General features: G+C 58.5%; 1 protein-coding gene across 1 annotated transcript; it reads left to right on the top strand.

Moving 5' to 3' along the window:
- Positions 1-907: 907 nt before the first annotated feature.
- On the top strand, positions 908-2433 carry LOC124417129 (coiled-coil domain-containing protein 33-like). The gene is made up of 3 exons (XM_046899323.1): positions 908-1477; positions 1765-2189; positions 2395-2433. The coding sequence occupies exons 1-3, from the start codon at positions 1177-1179 to the stop codon at positions 2431-2433; spliced, it is 765 nt and encodes a 254-aa protein (XP_046755279.1). The 5' UTR covers positions 908-1176.
- Positions 2434-18816: the final 16383 nt, after the last annotated feature.

Genomic DNA, 18816 nt, shown 5'->3' with positions numbered 1-18816 from the left:
GGCAGTGATTTGGGGCTGGCACCCCACAGGTGCCTGCTTCCCCATGCCATCAAATCAGCAAAACCTCCAGCCCTTGGGGTCCCACGTACTGCTGAATCCCCTGCCCGCTCCCCAGAAGGATAACCGTGTTGTTTCAAGCTTGAAGAGCTGGAATGCAGTTTTTTGTATGGATGGACGGGCTGTCTAGGAGAAGGGCCATCTGCTAGCATGGCTCCGGCTCGTGTTTCACTGGAAGCATCCCGAAGGCTGTGGGAACGCGCTGTTTTCAGCGGGGATTGGGGAATGTGATGTGACAAGGCTGGGGGCTCCGAGGGGCTGTTCCAGCTCCCTGCCCACCACCCTGTGAGCTTGATCCCAAAATACCCCCAGTGGGCTGGGCACTGGATGCTCAGCTGGCTGCAGTTGCTGTGTGTGAAAAGCAGCCCTTGTGATGCTGAGCTGAAGGAGAGCAGCTTAGAGGGAAAGCATCTGCCCACCAAATGCTCCCATCTCACCTGGGGTCAGCTTCCAGCCTTAAAGTGCAGTCCAGATACAAGTCTGGCTACCTCTCATCCCTTGTGCTCGCCCCATTCCCTTCCCTTGGAGCACACAACCCAATGGGGAGTCACTTCCATGCACAGCCCCACTCGAAAACTCACCTTGGGGATGAGCCAAGAGGCAGCCACACGTTTGGCACCCAGGTCTCATTGCTGTGGGGCCCAAGAATCAGGAGGAGCAGGATTGTCTCACGGGATCTGGTGGGTTCCCATCCACCTGTCCTAAGGTTTGCAGGACAAAGGGCCGGAGGAGCACTCCATACCAGCACACCCAGCTCTGCTGTACAGGCAGCATCACCCTGGATATCCTGGGCTGTTTGCTGGAAGGCAGCCACCGCTTGGCAGTTACCTGGTTGCCTTACAAACAAACCAGAGCTCAGAGCCTCGGTCCTTGTGCAGGGAGGGAAAGGAAAGCCCTCAGCATCTCCCCACAGCACCAAGGGCAAGGATTCTTCTTTCACTGCATCGCCTTTGAAAGCCGCCTGCCAAGATGTGAAGCCTACACATACCCAGGGGCACCCCCAGGCATTTTTCTGCTGGAAAGACGTGGGAGCTCCAGCAGAGCCTCCCCTGCTGTGACACAAGCCCAGGGCTTGCTGCAGGGCTCTGGGAGCTCCCTGCCATCAGGATCCCCATCCCCATGGCCGGGGAGTCCCGTGTTCCTGCCAGCCTGCAGCGCTGGCGGCTCCGAGCCGAGGACAAGGTGCTGGATTTTGAGTTTGAGGTGCTGAGCGCCCAGTTCAACCGGCGTGGTCGCTATGCCCTGCGGCTCTCCGTGGAGAACCCCCTGCTGAGGGACAGTGGGGACAGTGTCCGACTGCGCACAGGGGATGGGGACAGTGTGCCCACCAGTACCGGCACCACCGACACCGTGCTGCAGGGTCACCTGGGGGAGATCTGTGCCTTCCGGAGGAAGAAGTTCACCTTCACCCTACCCAGAGGTGAGATGCTGGATGCCATGGGGACGGGCTTATAGCAGGAGAGCCTACAGTGTCCCCTGCTCCAGGGATAGACTGGGGGCAAAGGGGGATCCCATGGTATTCTCTGCCCCAGGGTTGGGCTCATGGCAAAGAGGGACCCCAGGCTTGGAAACCCTCCCCTTAGCACGCCCATAGCTTCACTCCTGCAGCAAACTGTTGAGCCTGAATTGGTCTCCAAAGCACCTGAGCAGGCTCCTGCATTGGTGGCATGGAAGGGGCACCAAGGCTTGACCCAGCACTCCCATCAGGTTACTGCAAGAACGACAAGAACCACGACGTGAGGCTCCGCATCGAAGCCTTGCACTGCCCTGGGACCCCACTGAGGAGGAAGAGGGTGGGTGAAGCCTTCTTCGCCATCTATCCCCGTCCTGACCAGCCACGGGTGAAGCTCCTGGCAGGGCGAGATGAGGACTGGTACCGCTACAGCGCAGTGCTGGCCCTGCTGCGGGCAGGCAGTGAGCAGCCAGCCATGCACTGCGGCCGCCTGGCCTTCACTGCTGCCCTGCATGAGCACCGGCCACCTGCTGTGGTGTCCCCAGCACCATCACCCCACGCCCAGGACAGGGGACACCGAGCAGCAAGCACAGCTCCATCGCCTGCATCCCCAGCTGGGCCATCTCCCAGTGTCCCCTTGCACTCACCTGAGTCTGCCTACCACTCACTGCCCACTGAGGTAGGGAGCAAGGGGGAATGCTGGGGTTGGGGTGGGTCTTATGGGGGTAGGAACCCAGCCCGCAGCAGGGGGGTTGGAACTTGGTGATCTCTGAGGTCCCTTCCAACCTAAGCCATTCTGTGATTCCCCAGCTCAGCTCAGCTCACTTCACCCTATTTCCCACCCAAGCACAGGACCTGCGGCAGGGTTGTGACCCCCCCCTTAGTCCACCCCAAATCTCCTCACTGCCCCAAGCAGCCCCTGAAGCACCACCCCATGCAAGCAGAAACCCCCCATCCCCATCCCCATCCCTATCCCTATCCCCATCCCTACCCCACCCCGCCCTGCCCTGCCCTTCCCTGGCAGGCTGGGAGCACCTGGTCCCCATCAGCTGCAGCTGGAGCTTTGGGAGAGCTTGGTAATAGGAGGAATTTATTGCACAATGGCTGCTATTATTATTATTATTTTTACAAGGTTTGGTCTATGAGGGCTATGAGGAGGTGTGGGGGTAGAGGAGGATGATTTAATCTGAAAGAATGGGTCTTAGGGTGACCCTGGCTGTGTAGGGGTGCCCCTCCAAGCCCTCTGCACACCCCCAGGTGCCGCAGGCTGACCCTGTGCTCAGCTCCTCCCTGGAGCTGCGGGGTGACTCTACGGGCGAGCAGCCCTCCTCCTCCTCCTCTTCTTCTTCCTCGGGGCCACCACTGAGCTTCCACCTCTCCTCACCGGAATCCAGCCTGGACCCAAGCCCGTGGGCAGTACAGGTTAGTGCAGGGCATGGAGATGCTGGGGCCTTGGGTTGGGATGCTGGGTCCGTGGGAATGGGGGAACGGGGCACCAAACTTTGGGATTTTAGCCCCAAAACGCAGCCCTGTGGTTGGAGGAGCCAGGCATGGTGTCAGCAAGTGGCTCATAAAACACCGACCGCTGGCATGTGGCCTTGTAAATCTTGAACACTTCACCTCCCAGCTCAGATGAAGACTTCTGGAAACTGCCAGCATTAGCAAAGCAGCAGGCTGTACCTCTACGGCGTGCTGCTAAAAGCTGTGCAAACAAAGGGAAGCGGATGGGCCGTGCCCAAGGGGCATCCCGCTGGGAGCACATCTCTGCTGGGAGCGGTTCACACCTGTGAAAACATCTCTCATGGAAGCTGAGATGCAGATGGGGCCAAGTCTTGTGCTCTGGGGTCCTCCCAGCACTCCGCTTTCATCCCAAGGCTGTCCCAAAGGCTGTCCCGAAGGCTGTCCTGAAGGCTGTTCCATGATGGTTCCAAAGGCTGTCCCATCGCTGTCCCGTGGCTATCCCAAATGGCAGTCCCAAAGGCTGCCCCCACATCAGTCCCCATGGCAGTCCCATGGCTATCCCAGAGGCAGTCCCAAAGGCTGTCCCATGGCTGTCCCAATGGCAATCCCAATGGCAGTCCCAAAGGTTGTGCCAAGACTGTCCCCGTGGCTGTCCCAATGGCAGTCCAAAAAGAGCTGTCCCTGTGGCTGTCCCAAAATCCCAACACCTTGCCCCCCTCATTCCAATTAGTGGAATATTTACTGGGCAGAACCCGTGATTAGTGAGGCTTGATTGAGTTTGCTCAGCACATGTCTAGACGGAAAAGGCGATGGCAATCGATAGGGACGGGAGTGGGATGGGGGCTTGAGGCAGCACCGATGCAATCCCCCCTCTCTGCGGGGCCCCCGGGGGGAATGCAGCACTCAGCAACAATCAATCACCTGCTGCTGATGTCAGCGTGCAGGCATTTGCCAGGATGGGTTTTATTTAAAAATTAGAAGCTGGGAGGCGGGGGAGAGCTGACTGCTGGGAGGGGATGGGGTGATGCCAGAGCCCTTTGCTTGTTGCAAGGTGAGGAGGGACAGTGGCCTTGCACAGTGCCTCAGTTTCCCCTTGATGTCATCCTTACACAGGGCTGAGTGTTTTGGGCAGAAGGGAGCAGAGGGGGAGGTGGAAGGGAGAGCGCATAGCTGGTGTCCTCAACAAGCAGAGGAGCTGATGGATGGACACTGAGCTCCTCCCAAAAGGCCAAGGCACGGCGATAACAATTTTCTCATCTCCCCTCAACCTGTGGCTAATGTATTCCTCGGCACGAAGCAAGAGGCTCTGCTGCCTGCTCAGGCACCTCGAGCACGTTGCAGAGCCAGACGGTCCCTAATTGTCCCAGGGTTTGGGCACAGCACCTCGTGGCTTGCTGCAGGCTCCCAGCCTGGGCATTTCCAGCCACCCATGTGGCATGTGCTCAATGCCACGCGCGAGCGGTCGGGCTGGGTGAGTACAAATCCCACAGCATCACCCCCAGGGATGCCTCCTCCCACCCAACTGTGGGGAGATGCCAGTTTTTGGAGCTCTCCTTGGCAGGCAGAGCTGGTTGCCAGCCCATGAAGGTGCGTTGCCAGGCCAGCTGGCAGCCGGGCGCCCATCCTGCCGCAGCAATCTGTTGCTTTCAGCGCACGGGGATCACAGCCCTCCCTCCCCATGCATATGGCCACTGGGAGCTCCTTTAGGGGCCGCAGTTGGGTCATTTTTGCCCACCTATGGCAGGGTTGCTGGGGTGCGGATGCGCACGCCGCGTGCCCCATCTTGCTGAGCGATGGATGAAAGCTTTCCTCCCCGATAAAAGCTTCTGTCTTCCCCTCACCGGGGCTGAGCTCTCTGTTAGTGGGTGATGGATGGCACGTGTCTCCCTTCTGTGCCCTGACCACCTCGTGTCACTCATCGCGGTGACAGCCAGGGTCATCCCGCCGCCGGGCTGCAGAGCAGGGCCGCGAGCTGTTCCATTCACTGCAAACCCAATGAGGCTGAAAAAACAAACTTTGCCGGCAGGGCGATGAATGACGCCGCTCCGGCGAGCAATTTGTCGGCCTTTGAAAGGCTGTCAGGCTGATGGGTTCATCGGGGACTTCACAGGCATCCTCTGGGCTCTCTGCATCCCACACCTAGCATCATGTGTCCAGCATCCCACACCCAGCGTTCCATATCCCACACACAACATCCCGTGCTCAGCATCCCTTGTTGTGCATCCCGTGCCCTGCATCCTGCCCCTTTAGAGAGGCACCAGAAGGGAGCTTAAGGTTGAGATGACCACGATGCTGACCCCAAGCCACCCTCCCAATGGCCTTCCCCTTCTGCCAATTGACATTCCCTCAGTAACAAGCTGCTTCCTGAAGCTCTGGGCATCACAAGGCTCTGGGTCTCTTACCCCGAGGAGCCTCAGGGTTGACCCCTCATCTCCAAAATGGGCTTTGAAGCATGGAAGGGGGGAGATTTTGTTTCCTAGATGATATGGAAGTGATACGTTGGGGTGCTGGGGCTGCTGGGGGGAATTTCTTGGTCCCAATACCCAGTTTGCATTTATAGAGACTGAGATGAGGTCAGGAATCTGGTACAAGCAGAGCAGCAATATGTGTTTTCTCAGCTCAGATGGAGCGAAGAGCTGGAGGTGGGGGCTCAGTGGGGATAAAGGGTGTGCAATTCACTCATCTCAAAGCAGGAACCCTTTGGGAAGTGCCTCACATCGACGTGCGTGAGGGAGCGGTGTCTGCCAGCACTAATTCCTGCCATTTCAGTCATCATGGCCCTTTAAGTGTCAAAGCGTCTGCCTTTCCGAGAAAAGCAAATGGGGTTAAAGAGAAAGAAATTGCTCTGTTTTAAGAGGAAGGGGGAAGGAAATGGCGCGCGTGGCGCTGACAAATATAGCGAGCGCAAAGCTCCCCTAATGGAGCGGGAGGGAGGCTGGGCTGCCAGCACGCTCATTATGTGCCAGGTGAATTGGGAGTTGTGCCGCAGGAATGGAACCAAATGGCTTCAGCAAACGTTGGTCCATAGGGATCCCCCCAGCCCGGGGCAGGGATTGTCCTGGAAAAGGGCTGAGATGGGAGGGGGGGCCCCAAACTGCCCTGTGATCTCTAATGAGCACCCTCAGGGTCCCCCCGAGGCGACAGCACGGATGCAGAATGGCAGTGGATAATGAAGGAAGCGGTGCTGCCGCGGTCCATGGGGCCAGGGATGCCCTCTGCACGTGGGAGGAGGATGCTGTTCCATCTCCCCCCTCCCCAGGAATAATTGGGTTTGGCCGCTTCCCCAAGCTCGTTCCGGAGCTGCGTTGCCTTCCTCACTCTACTCATCAGAGACAGGCCGGGGCCTGTGCCGTGCAACTCAGCATTAATAGAGCCTAAATGAGATTTTGCAGCCCCAAATGTGATTAGCTGCCTGCTGCGGTGCAGGAAGCGGGAAGGGCCGGGGATGGGTGGCACTGGGGTCAAGGTTGCATGATCCCCCCCAAGATCCGCTCCTCCCATCCCTCCGTGCTGCAGGGGGCAGGGGATGGGTGCCATAGGCTGCAGAACAGCAGCTTTATGAGGGGTCGGGACCCACACAGACCCACACGGTGCCCGACCCCGGTTGCGCCACGCTGCAACTCCATCGCCATAACCACAGCACTCAGTTAAAGCCCAACACTTTATGCCTTGCAGCGTGCTGAAAGGAGCCTGGGGAGCCATCGGGGAGGAGAGCTCACACCGGCCCCAGTCCATCTTCCCACTGTTGTTTTATGGGGTCCCCGGGGGCGGATAAAGCTGTGCCATCCAATAGCTTCTCATAAATCACCGCCGATGCTCCGGGGGAGCCCCGATCGCACCGAACGCAGAACCCCATTCTGCATCACACCATTGGCACACCTCCCCACTTTGCAGCATCCCATGTGTGCGCCAACCCCTCCATCCCCTCCCCAAACCACTCTGGGCCACAGGGCCATGGGGTCAGTGATGCTCCAGCTCTGGAACCCCGGGCTGCAGACTCTATCAGCCACAATCCCCCTCCAGATGACCAAGGAGCATCCCGAACCCATCCAGCTGGGTGTCGTAGGGCAGCTCACTGTGGCACTGAGGAGGACTGAGGGTACAGGCTGGCAGTGTGCTGTTTGCATGGCTCACACCTGCTATTTTTAAATGGTTTTGTCACCGTGCTGAGCCTTCCTTAGCTGTACCATTTGTGAATTTTCTATTAAAACCCACTGCTAATTATCACCCCGCAACTGTTGCTAGAGGTACGATACAATAGGTTTTCCAGATGTACGTACAGGCGTAGGCAGCAGAGATGTGTGCTGGGATACCTGCTGTGTTATCCAGAATGGGGGGGGGGGAAAAATGGGAAAACACTAGAAAATAGCCCAAAAAACAGACGTTGGTCCCTCTCCATGCTCTCTGAGCTGCCCCTTTTGGGTGCTGCCGTGCACCCTGAGTGCCTTTGGGCAGCGAAAAGAGCAGACAGGGGGTTGTTTGCCATGGGGAGTCCTTTGGTTCCACCCTGCTGAAGCCAGCACTGTGCTCACAGCGGGGTGGTGATGTGTGGGGGGTGTAGGACAAGGCAGCCCCTCGTTAGGGACCGGGGAGCTGAAGCCACGTGTCGGCTGGGATCTGCACGCAGAGGCTCTGAGCAGCCCGCGGGGCGGAGGGAAATGTTACAGTGCATTATAAGCACCGGGGATATGGGGATGGGGAGGGGGGATGTCTCTCACATGCCCGGGGTGTGAGCGGCAGAGGGACGGTCCCCCCCTGCGATGAGGAGCAGCTTGCGGCCTCTCCGCGCCTCGTCGCATCAGCTGGTGTGAATTAATTGGGTGGGGAGGGGGGGGGGGGGGTGCCTGCTTTTCCCCTTCTCTGAGGGCTGGGCTGGAATCCCAGTGCCTGCCAAGTCCATGTTAACACATGGTGGGGGTAAAATGGGGTGACTTACCCAACCGTTAGGGTCTGGGGGACCGTGCTTGGGCTGTAGGATGTGGGTACCATTGCTTCCATCACCCTATCATCACTTTACCCCCTGCCTAGTGATGGAAGATATTTTATGTGGCCACAGTGTGTTTTTCCAGGGGAGAACCTCTCTGGGAGCTCCTTGCTGGGCCATAAATCCACACGTGGGGCGCTGGGAAGTGAGCGTGCATAATATCGAAAGCCAAAAGTGATGTCAAAGCGTTCGGCTGTTTGGGTTTTGGGATGATATCATAATAAATAAAAGAGTGTTTTGATAAATAAAACAAGACGCCCGGGCAAGGAGAACTGCATTATGCATGTGCCAGGGGATGCAATTAGGCGGCCGTGCTTTGGGTTGGGCGGGGAGAGCCCCGGCGCCGGGGCAGGATGCAAGGGCTGAAATTTTGCTGGGGGAAATGGCTTATTTTTTTTTCCCCAGGCGTCTTCCCTACGGCAACACCCAGTGGGTGCAGGGATGCTGCGGGATGTGTGGCTGGAACCTGGGCTTGTCTGCTTGGGATAACGCAAAGAGCCAGGAGCAGCTTTACGGAGCTCTGCTGTGCAAGCAAACTGTTGCTCGCTGTGTGTTGTGCAGAAACACTGAGCCATGCAGTCCCTCCATCACCCTATCTCCATTTCTTGCACCCCCCGCCCCCGCCAGCCCCAGTAAGTCCCAAGCAGGAGTTGTCTCTATTTCCATAAACCAATTACCCCCAGATAATCTCAGGAGATTTAAACATCAATATCCTAAACGCCAGTGTGAGGGTTGGTGCAGGTTGGTGCATCTCTCCCTCTCCATCCCGGTGCTGCTCCATCACAGCATCGCCATGGTAACGGGGGAGTGATGGAAGGGGGGGGGGGGGATTCGGGATGCAGGACACATGAGGGGCCTTTTAGTAACCATAGTGAGGGAGGCAAGGCAGAAGGGAATTGCTGATTGTTTGTCAGGGTGCTTGCTTTGAAGGAGGGCAGCGTGCCTCTGCGGAGAGGTGGGTTGATCTGCATGGGGAGGAGCTGGTGGGAGCTGGGTTCCACCCGGAGCATCGCCCCAGTAAGATGGGAATGGGATGGGGATAACCCCGTTTGCATGGGTTTGGGATGCTCTGCTCCCACCCTGACCCGCGTGCACACCGATATATCACTGCTGGCCACCGTGCTGCAGGGCTGACCTTGGCAGGTGTGGTGCAATTAGTGGCACAAAGCCTGCTGCCATCAGAGTGGGATGCATGGTGAAAAGCCCCTGTGCTTCTTCCTTTCTGCACTTCAGCAGGGAGAGAAGAAACTCAAGGTCGCTGCTGAATGCTGCTGAGCTACCCAGCAGCAGACAGCCCCGCTTGCAGCCTGCTGCTGCCCTGCCCCTTCCATTGGAAAGGCTTTTTTCCCCTCCACTTCACAGCTCTTGAATGCTCTCATCCTTAGGCAAGCCTATAATGAAGGGGGCCCGAAGCAGGCGGTTCTCACCCTCCTCCTCCTCCTCCTCCCAGGCCTGGCTTCATTCGGACCCCAAGCACGTTGCTGGTGGAGCAATCCCCCATAGAGCTCATTACTGGAGCGCTGATTTTCCTGCAGCCCCATGCAAATTCCCACCTGCCCAGGCTTCCCAGCTCAGTTCCACATCCCACAGGTGGGCTTTGCTGACCACAGCTGCCCCAAAAGAGGACAGCAGGAGAAGCATGAAGAACGTGCCCCTTGCAGCAATGGGGCAGCGAGGGGCCACCAAACATATCCATGCCCCAACAGGACAGTGAGGGGTCACCAAACCCATTAAGAAGAAGCGAGGGAGGTCTCTCCACCACCAGCCACTTTCCCACTGCTGTGTCCCACCAATGGGGCATTTGTGACCCTTCCGATGACACCACGTTGCAGCCTCCATGGTCCCCATCCAAGTCAGGGTGTGAGCAATGGATGCTCCCGCAGACAGGTACCCAAAGCAGAGGGATATACCCCAACCCAGCCCTGATGTGGAAGACGTGCCACGAGGGTGGGAACGGCACCAAGGAAGCATTATCAGGATCTGCAGCCCCTATCGCTGCGGTAATTATTGCTCAGCCTTGTTACGTGCTGGCTTTAATGACAGCAGTCGTTAACATTCAATCTCCTCTCTTCCCGGCAGCCCCCTCCCCATCCCTTCATCATCAATACTGCAGATAATTAGCCTCTGGAGCCTGCAATAGCCCTTTGGATAAAAGGGGCTGCGCACGCCGGGGTCAGGTGTTCGGTGCACGGCACAGGCTCAGCCCTCACCCATCCCAAAGAGCCCAGAGGGTGGGGGCTGAGCATCCCAGATCCCCTTATCCCCCTTTGCTCGAGGGGAAGGAGCTCCCCAAAATGTTCCAACCGATGGTTCTCCCATCGGAAAGCACCATTTGGGGATGCGCCCCGGGTTGGCCAAGCAGGAGTTAAGGCTGGTGCCTCTCGTCAGGCTGGGGGAAGGGAAGGCCTTGATGGCAGCATAAAGAGAGGGCGGTTTTGCCTTCCATCAGCTCCTTTCTTTCTTTCTTTCTTTCTTTTTTTTTCCCTGATAAAAAGCACCGCTTTGCGCTTGTCAACTTGTAGAGCGAGCGGCGGGGGCAGAGCTGAGAGAAAGGCAGAGAGGCATGGGAGCACGCACGGGGCCGTGCCATGGGGCACCCGTTGGGTGTCGCATCCATTGGGATGCTCCCATGTCACCCCTGCTGCGAGGAGGGGATAAAAGCAAGGAGATCCCAGAGACGGAGCTGAGACCCGACCAACTCGCTCCATGCTTCCCAATCCCCTGTTGCCGGGGCAACGGGATGCTTTGAGTGACGGATTTGGGAGCACCCGAGGAGGGCACGGCTCTCCCCATCCCATGTGTTTGTCTGTACCTGAGGAGCGAAACGCTGCGCCAACGCATTCGGAGAAGCCATAAATAAAATATGACTTAGGGGAGGCAGGCCGAACGCCCAGACGCCCGCCAGGCTGCCATTTCCCATCAAACCCGCTGGTGCATTTTCATTCATTGCAATAATTGTTGGTTTCTCACCCCGGCCCGCTCTCATGCGGGGTGTATGGGATGTGGGACTGGGAGGAGAGCGGGTGCCAGCACGGGCTGATGGCACTCGGTGGCCCCATGCAGAGTGTCACCGCGCCTGTCCCTTCCCATCAGCGTCTGCACACAATGTGCTCACCTCCAGCAGCCAACACCTCGCTTATTTGGGGGGGGGAGGGGGTTGGGGAGAGCAGGGGGATGTGTGCCCATCTGGTTAACCCCTCCTTGCCCAGATGGCTACGGGTGAGCTGCGCTGAGCTGAGCTCATCCTCCTTGGCTACCTCCGTCTCCGCTCGTGCCAACCTTTAGGGCTGCGCCACGGGGAAAGAAGGCTGCCCCTTCCTCCTCCTCTTCCTCCTCCTCCTGCTCCTCCTCCTCCTTCCAGGCTGCAGGGCTGTGCCAAGCCGTCTGCCCACATCAGAGCATCAGCTCTGACGCCCTGCAGGGAGCCTGCGCTGCCCCATGCACCCCATGCACACCCCAAGCCTTGGGTATCACCAGCATGGGGAACCCCTTGGCACAGCGACCCAGTGGGCGGCGATGGCCCCATGCCACAGCAAACCCTCCAAACTTCCCATATTCAGAGCTGGTTGGTTGGAGGCAGTGACAGTTTTCCCCATCCTTCACCATTTGTGCCCCAAACCCCCAAGGGGGAAGGTGCGTCAGCAATGGGGAAATGGGGAGAACCCCACTCACCCTCAGCCCCGAGCGATCGATCCGCCGGCTGCCATTGACCCCGAGCCCCTTTGCAAAAATAAACCAACAACCAAACCGACCAACCCTAATATCCATAAAGTTAATTTCTGGTGATTTCATTGCCCCCTTCCCCGGGGAGCCCTGCTGCCGGCCAGGGGGGTTTGGAGCTGCAGCCCGGGGGGGTCAGCAAAAAAGGGGTCTGCGTCTGATGAATTATTCACAGGGGTGTCACTAAGTGCAGAATTAATCCTTTTGCTTCCAGCTGGCTGCTGCACTAAATTATCACTCGCAGTCATGCGGGAAAATGCTGCGGAATTCATTTAGCTGATTATTGTTTTGATCTGGGAGCCCATCCTCTCTCCCTTTCCCCCCCCCTCCACCCCACCCCCCCTCCCACCTTCTCCTTGGGAAGAGCTGAGTGAGGGAACAAAAAGGAGTGCAGTACGGCTGTGAGCTGGTGGGCTGCTCCGGATCGGCCAGGCTTCTTATACGGAGCGCAGCTAAATAAACCCCGGACATATGTGCAGCCCAAAGCGGGATGCTCAGCCCTATGGGGGGATATCCAGGCTGGGGGGTCCCCACTCCCCCCCTGCTCCCTAACAGAGCACAATTGGGAACAAAAGATCCGAGACAAAGAAATCAAAGGCTGGGCCGGAATGCGGCGTGTTAGTTGAATGAAGGGGAAAAAGTCTCATGGTGGAAAATTAAGCTGGCTTTGCACAAATGGAGGCGCGCAGTTCCCCTTCCTTCTCCCTTCCCCTCCCCAGCTGTGCCACCTCACACGGTGAATGGGAGTTTGGCCACGCAGGGCACGCGTGTGCGGGATGCGTGCCGCCAGTCCCAAAGCGCACGTGGAGGTACCCTCCTCCCCATGGGGTTAATTAATCACCCCTCGTGATTAATCGCCCTGGTTATTGAACACCTCTTTTTATTCATCACTCCCTATTTATTAGTCACCCTTGCTGGTTAATTGCGGCTCCATCAGCCATCTCTGTGCTTCCCTGGGCACGGCACGGCTGTGGTGCGTTCGACCCACAGCGGTCCGAACGTCACCAAAACCAGAAAGCAAAACCCCCCCCCAGAAATAAGGGAAGGTGGGCAGGGAAGGAAAAGGAAAATCCAGCACTGTTATTTTCCAGGCAGCGCCAACTCAACAGGCTGCTTAACCAGCCTTAATTTATGTAATTGCTGCCATTTAGGAGCGGGAGCGGATCGGTGCCTGGCGTACCGATTGTCGCAGCGCCAGCGCGGCCGTCAGCCCTTGCATGTAAATGGGTTTCTGGGTTTCGGGGTCATGCTGCTGCACGGCCAACGTCACCTTGTGCTGTGGGGATGCTTTGATTGACGCCTGCCCGTGACGGGATGGGGGGAAGCCGTGCAGAAACAGCCAACGTCTTCGTTAAGGGGAAGTGGTCGCCTGCCGTCCACCGGCCCCAAGGGAGCGTTCGGGGCAGCGCTAATTGAATTAAGAGCACGCGCTCTGCGGCGAGCCAGGGCTGGGCAGCAGCTGGACGCCGGCCCCGATAATTGCAGGAGGACCCTAAACTGTTGCATTTTGCATGATTCCGGCCCTTGTGGGGCTTTTGATGCTGTTTGAGCTTTGGGGAGCACGGAGCGCACCGCATCGACGCGGAGGATGATTGTTCATCTCCAGGAGAGCAGCAGGGAGGTGGGAGGGCAGGTCGGTTGGGCACGGATCCCGGGGTGCTCAGCATCATCCCGTGGGCTTCCTCACCCCTTGCAGCACGGCCCTATGGCCAAAGCCAGGCACACAGCCCCGTCGCTCCTTCCATTAGCAGCGACTTCCCCCGTAACCGGATTAGCGGCGAGTCCATAACAGCCAGCCTGGCGGGAGCAGGGCAGGGGAAATGAGGGCAGAGAAATCACATTAAGGCCGCCGGCAGTGTCTGGCACTGCTGCCCTGGGCTCCCCCCAAAAGCAGAGCTCACCCAGCTCCGTAGCATCGCCCCCGTGGCGATGTGTGCTCGCACCGCTTTCCATCTCCTCGCTCCATCCCGAATCCATTTAGCGAATTCTCTCCTATTATCACTGCATTAGGTTTTAGACCCCAGGCACCTCCATCTCCTACTTTTCGGCGGCGGAGGAGGAAAAAAAGCAGCTGCTCTCCTCCTCCCAGCCCTTTGTATTGATAAATGGAGCTACGGGGGGAATTCAAACCCAGCCCTCGTGGCGCTAATATCTCCCCATACCGCAGCCAGCTGGGTTTGCCATAACAGGTCCTTACAGCTCCGCTCTGCTCCTTCAATAGTGGGGGGAAGGCAAGGGGGCAGCAGAGCCTGCAAAGGTGCTGGGGCTGGGGGGATACTCAGGGTAAATTGGGGTCTTGCTGCAGAAATGCTGGGTCTTGAAGCCTAGCAAGGATCCTCGTGTCATTGTGTGCTGTGAGGGGTGGGGGTGCTGCAGTGAGTGGGAGGGCTGTAAGGGTGGGGGTGCTGCAAGGGATTGGGGTGCTGAAAGGTGTGGAGGTGTTGCAAGGGTTTGGGGTTCTGCCTAGAATGGGGGGATGCAAGGGAATGGGGGTGGCAATGGGCGAGGGGGCTGGAAGAGGTGGGGGTGTTGCAGTGAGTTGGGGGGCTGCAAAGAGTAGGGGTGCTGCAATGGGTGGGAGTGATGCAATGGATGGAGGTGCTGCAGAGGGTGAGGGTGCTGCAGGGGGGGTTAATGCAAGGAGTGGGGGTGCTGCATGGGCTTGGGGGGCTGCAAGGGGTTGGGGTGCTGCAAGGAGTGGAGGTGTTGCAGGGGATGAGGGTGCTGCCTAGAATGGGGGGCTGCAAGGGAACGGGGGTGGGTGAGGGGGCTGCAAGGCGTGGCGGTGTTGCAGTGGGTGGAGTGCTGCAGGGGGTGGGGGTATTGCAATGGATTAAGGGGCTGCTAAGGGTGAGAGTGTTGCAATGGATGGGGGCATTGCAAGGGTGGGGGGTATTGCAAAGGATGGGGGTCCTGCTTAGAAGGGGGGGTGCAAAGGGTGGGGCTGTTGCAGTGGGTGAGAGGGCTGCAGGGGATGGGAGTGTTGCAAGAGATGGGGGGCTGCAAGGGTTAGGTGTTGCAATGGGTGGGAGAGTGTTGTAATGGGTGGGAGGGCTGCAATTCAGGTTGAAAAGGCGGAAAGAGAATTAGCAATAAAGGAACAAATATATATCATAAAACTGAAAGAGAGAAAAGCTATTTATTTTTCCCTCCGACCCACCGAGCTTTATGGCTCCCCTCCCGTGCCCAACCTAACGGGGTGCTGCCATAAAGGAGGATGGCGGGCGGGGGGCTGCTACAGGCCCACCCTGCACGGAGGGAGGGGGGCAGATCGGCTGCTGCATGGTGCTGGGGGCTCACAGCCATCTGCTGACAGCCCCGCCGATGGGGGCTGACACCCTACTAATGGGCCGTGCGTGCGGTGGCAGCGACATGACAGCCCCGACGGCGCGGCCGCGTTGATCACAGCGCTGTCACTTCCTCACTGCTGAGCCCTGAGATCAAACCCAGAGGCTTCTGCTTGTACGTGCCGGGGGGGCTCACCTTGAATGCCTTAATCATGGTGGGGCATGGGGGAAGCAAAGCGATGCAGGGCCCTGGCAGGGAGCGCGGTGTTGGAGATGCACGCTCGGTGTTCACAGTGCGGGGCTGGGGCTGCAAGGTGAAGGGATGCTGCAGGGGGTGAGGGGGCTGCAAGGGCGATGGTGCTGTGAGAGGTGAGGGTGTGGTGGTGCAGTGAGAGGTGAAGATGCTGCAGGAATGGGGGTGCTGCAGTGGGATCGGGGTGCTGATGGGGGGGGAGGTGCTGCAAACGGTGATGAGCCTGCAGAGTGGGGCTGCTCTGAGGAGGGAGGATGCTGAAAGGGATAAAGGTGCTGCAGAGGATGAGGATGTTGCAAGGGGTGAGGGTGCTGCAAGGCATGAGGGTGCTGCAGGGGGCTGAAGTCACTTCAAGGGATGAGAGTGCTGCAGGGAGGTGAGAGTGCTGCAAGGGGTGAGGATGCAACAAGGAGTGAAGATGCAGCAAGCAGTGAGGATGCTACAGCGGAATGAGGGTGCAGCAAGGGGTGAGGGTAATGCAAGGGACGAGGATGCTGCAAGGGACAAGGGTGCTGCAGGGGGGTGAGGGTGCAGCATGGGGTGAGGATGCAACAAGGAGTGAGGGTGCTGCAGGGAGGTGCGGGTGCTGGAAGAGGTGAGGATGCTGCAAGGAATGAGGGTACTGCAAGGAACAAGGATGCTGCAAGGGTCGAGAGTGATGCAGAGGGATGAGGGTTCTGCAAGGAGTGAGGATGCAACAAGAGGTGGGGACGCAGCAAGGAGTGAGGGTGCTGCAGGGGGTGAGGATGCTACAACAGGTGAGGATACTGTAGGGGGGTAGTAGGGGCTGTAGGGGGGTGAAGATGTAACAAGGAGTGAGGATGCTGCAAGGGACGAGAGTGCTGCATTGGGGTGAGAGTACTGCAGAGGGGTGAAGATGCAACAGGGAGTGAGGATGCAATAAGGGGTAAGGATGCTGCAGGGGAATGAGGGTGCTGCAAGGAGTGAGAGTAGTGCAAGGGGTGAGGGTGCTGCAAGGAGTGAGGGTGCAGCAAGAGGTGAGAATGCAGCAAGAGGTGATGAGGGTGCTGCAAGGAGCAAGGATGCTGCAAGGAATGAGAGTGTTGCAGGGGAGTGAGGGTGCAGCAAGGGTTGAGGATGGAACAAAGGGTGAGGATGCAACAAGGAGGGAGGATGCTGCAGTGGATGCAGGTGTTGCAAGGGGTGAGGATGCTGCAAGGGGTGAGAAGATGCTGTAGGGGTGTGAGTACGTAACAAGGAGTGAGGATGCTGCAAGAGACAAAAGGTGCTGCAAGGGGTGAGAATGCAACAGTGGGTGAGGATACAACAAGGGGTGAAGATGCTGCAGGAGGGGTGAGGATGGAACAAGGAGCGAGGATGCTGCAAGGGACGAAGGTGCTGCAAGGGGTAAGGATAGAACAAGGAGTGAGGATGCAGCAGGGACTGCCGGAGCTGCCCTGGCCCTACCGGCCCCGCATCCCGAGTGCCACCTAGTGCCCGCCCCGCTCCGCTCATCCCTCCGCCCGCTGGGACCGACTCCTACCCGGGTGAGAAAACGAAACGCCAAAGCGCAGCTCCGGGCTGCGGGTGTTGATGGATCGGTGCTCCCCGCAGAGCTGTGTCAGCGCACGGGGTCGATACGTCAGCAAACAGGAAGACAGATGGGACCCCGGGCTGCCCCCTGTGCTCCGCAGCACCCCCAAAGCGGTGCCGTGGGGCGGCTCCATCCATCGCTGCTCCGTGCTGCATCCTGGCTGTACATTGCAATACGAGTCGGGGGGTGGGAGGGGGTGAAGGACGAAGCCTCGGCCGCTTGCAGCGGGGTGGGAGGGTTGGGAACCCCGCTGTGGGATCACCGCTTCCCGCAGCCTTATCAGCCCGGAGCAGGCAGCAACACGATGCTGACATCCCCACTAAATGGGGCTCAGCTCAGATGAATGCCTTCGATCCGATCCAATTAACTCCCAAATTGAATAGCGATGCTTGGGCTAACCCCCACCCCACCTCCCCCCCATCCCCAACCCTCCCACCCTCCCAGATTCCGAGTTCAGCCTGGGTTCAATCAGATTCACCACACCTAAAGCTGCATGCAGTGCTGCTCCTCCACGTGGGGAAACTGAGGCAGGCTCCAAGCGCTGGGAACGGCAGAAATTCCCTCCTGGCGGCTTCAGGAGCTTTGGTTCCCAAAAAGAAGGGGGAAACAGAGGAATTTTCCCTCTAATCTGCCTAAGTCGCCGCAGCAATTTCGCTCCGATAAGCAAATCTGTGCTTATCCCCTCGTCAGAACAACAGCGGAGTCGGGATTAGTGCTTGTCCAGGGATGTGTTTGTTGGGGTTTTGGGGGGGGGGGGGGGATCTGCAGCTTTGTGAGCTCTGGGCTCACAAGTGAAATGAGTCGAGGCGTCCTCAGCCCGCAGGGAGCACAGGGATGAGAGTGAGAGCCGAGGGAGGAATCGATGCCAGCAGAACGGGGGCATCAAAGCATCTCCGAGCGATTTGTTAAGTAAATATGTAAGAAATGGAAAGAGGGAAAAGAACACAAAACTTGGCCTAAGCCAACAGGGGGAGGAGGGAGGAGGTGGGGTGGGGGTGGGGGGGTTGCGTCTCTTTGGGGCGGATGAAAGGCGTGCGGGACGGCGCGGCGGGCAGGGAAGGCTTCAGAGGATTGTAAATGATGGGGGAAAGGAGGAGGAAAAAGAAATGGAATCAAAACCAGCAGGAGTTTCAAAGCCTGTGTGCTTTCAGATGTGGCTGCGCAGCCTTTCATCCCAGACCCCTGCAGGAAGGAGAGATGCGTGCGTGCGTGGTGGGAAGCGTGTATAGGGGAAAAGGAGAGCAAATACCCTTAACTCTGCCCTTCCCTGAGGTCCCGGTGCGGGCTATGGGAGTGGGCAGCCCCATTCCTCCCATGCTCCATCCCCATCGCTGGCTGCTGCTTGGATAGGTGGAGGCTTTGGGGCGAGCGAATGGGGACGTGGGTGGTGGCAGAGGGAAGATGCTCAGAGGTTGGGGAAGGGTCTCCGGTCCCCGTGCATTATTGATGGAGAAGATAATTGCATGCTTCCTGCAGCTCTGTGATGAAAAATTCATACCCCGGGATGAGGCACTGAGGGTCTCCATCGACCCACGCTGGCCCCTTTGTTTGCCAACACCGGGGGGGATGCAGAGATGGGACACGCGTGTCCCTTGCTGGACGTCCCCTGCCATGTGGGCATATGGGGAGCAGAATATGGGTCCGTCCCCTGCTTGAAAACCCCACAGACTCCAGCTGGAGATGTGAGCAGCATCTCAGCTCCGCTTCAGCCCACCCCGACATCCCTGCCTGTGGATCTGAGCGGGCCGCAGCCCTCAGAAGTTAATGGAGTGCGCCGAGATCCAAGGCATGGAAATGAGGTGCCGGCACCAAAGGGCCGCCTGGGACCTGCCACCAGATTGCCTGCGTGCTGGGAACGGGAGATAAGGCGCAGGGGGGCTGTTGGGCCTGGGAACGTGGGTGGCTCCGGGGGGTGTCGCAGCCATGGAGCCCTGCCCGCTGGCTTTTGGGGACAAACTGCGGCATTTTTGCCCTGAATTGGGGCAGGGCTGCCACAGGAGGGAGCCCAGCCGGGTTGCTAAGAGCAGAGCAGCGTTGTGTTGTGGT

The sequence above is a fragment of the Gallus gallus genome, chromosome 10 (genome assembly GCF_016699485.2).
Source record: "Gallus gallus isolate bGalGal1 chromosome 10, bGalGal1.mat.broiler.GRCg7b, whole genome shotgun sequence".
NCBI lineage: Eukaryota > Metazoa > Chordata > Aves > Galliformes > Phasianidae > Gallus > Gallus gallus.
This window is presented reverse-complemented; position numbering and strand designations above follow the sequence as displayed.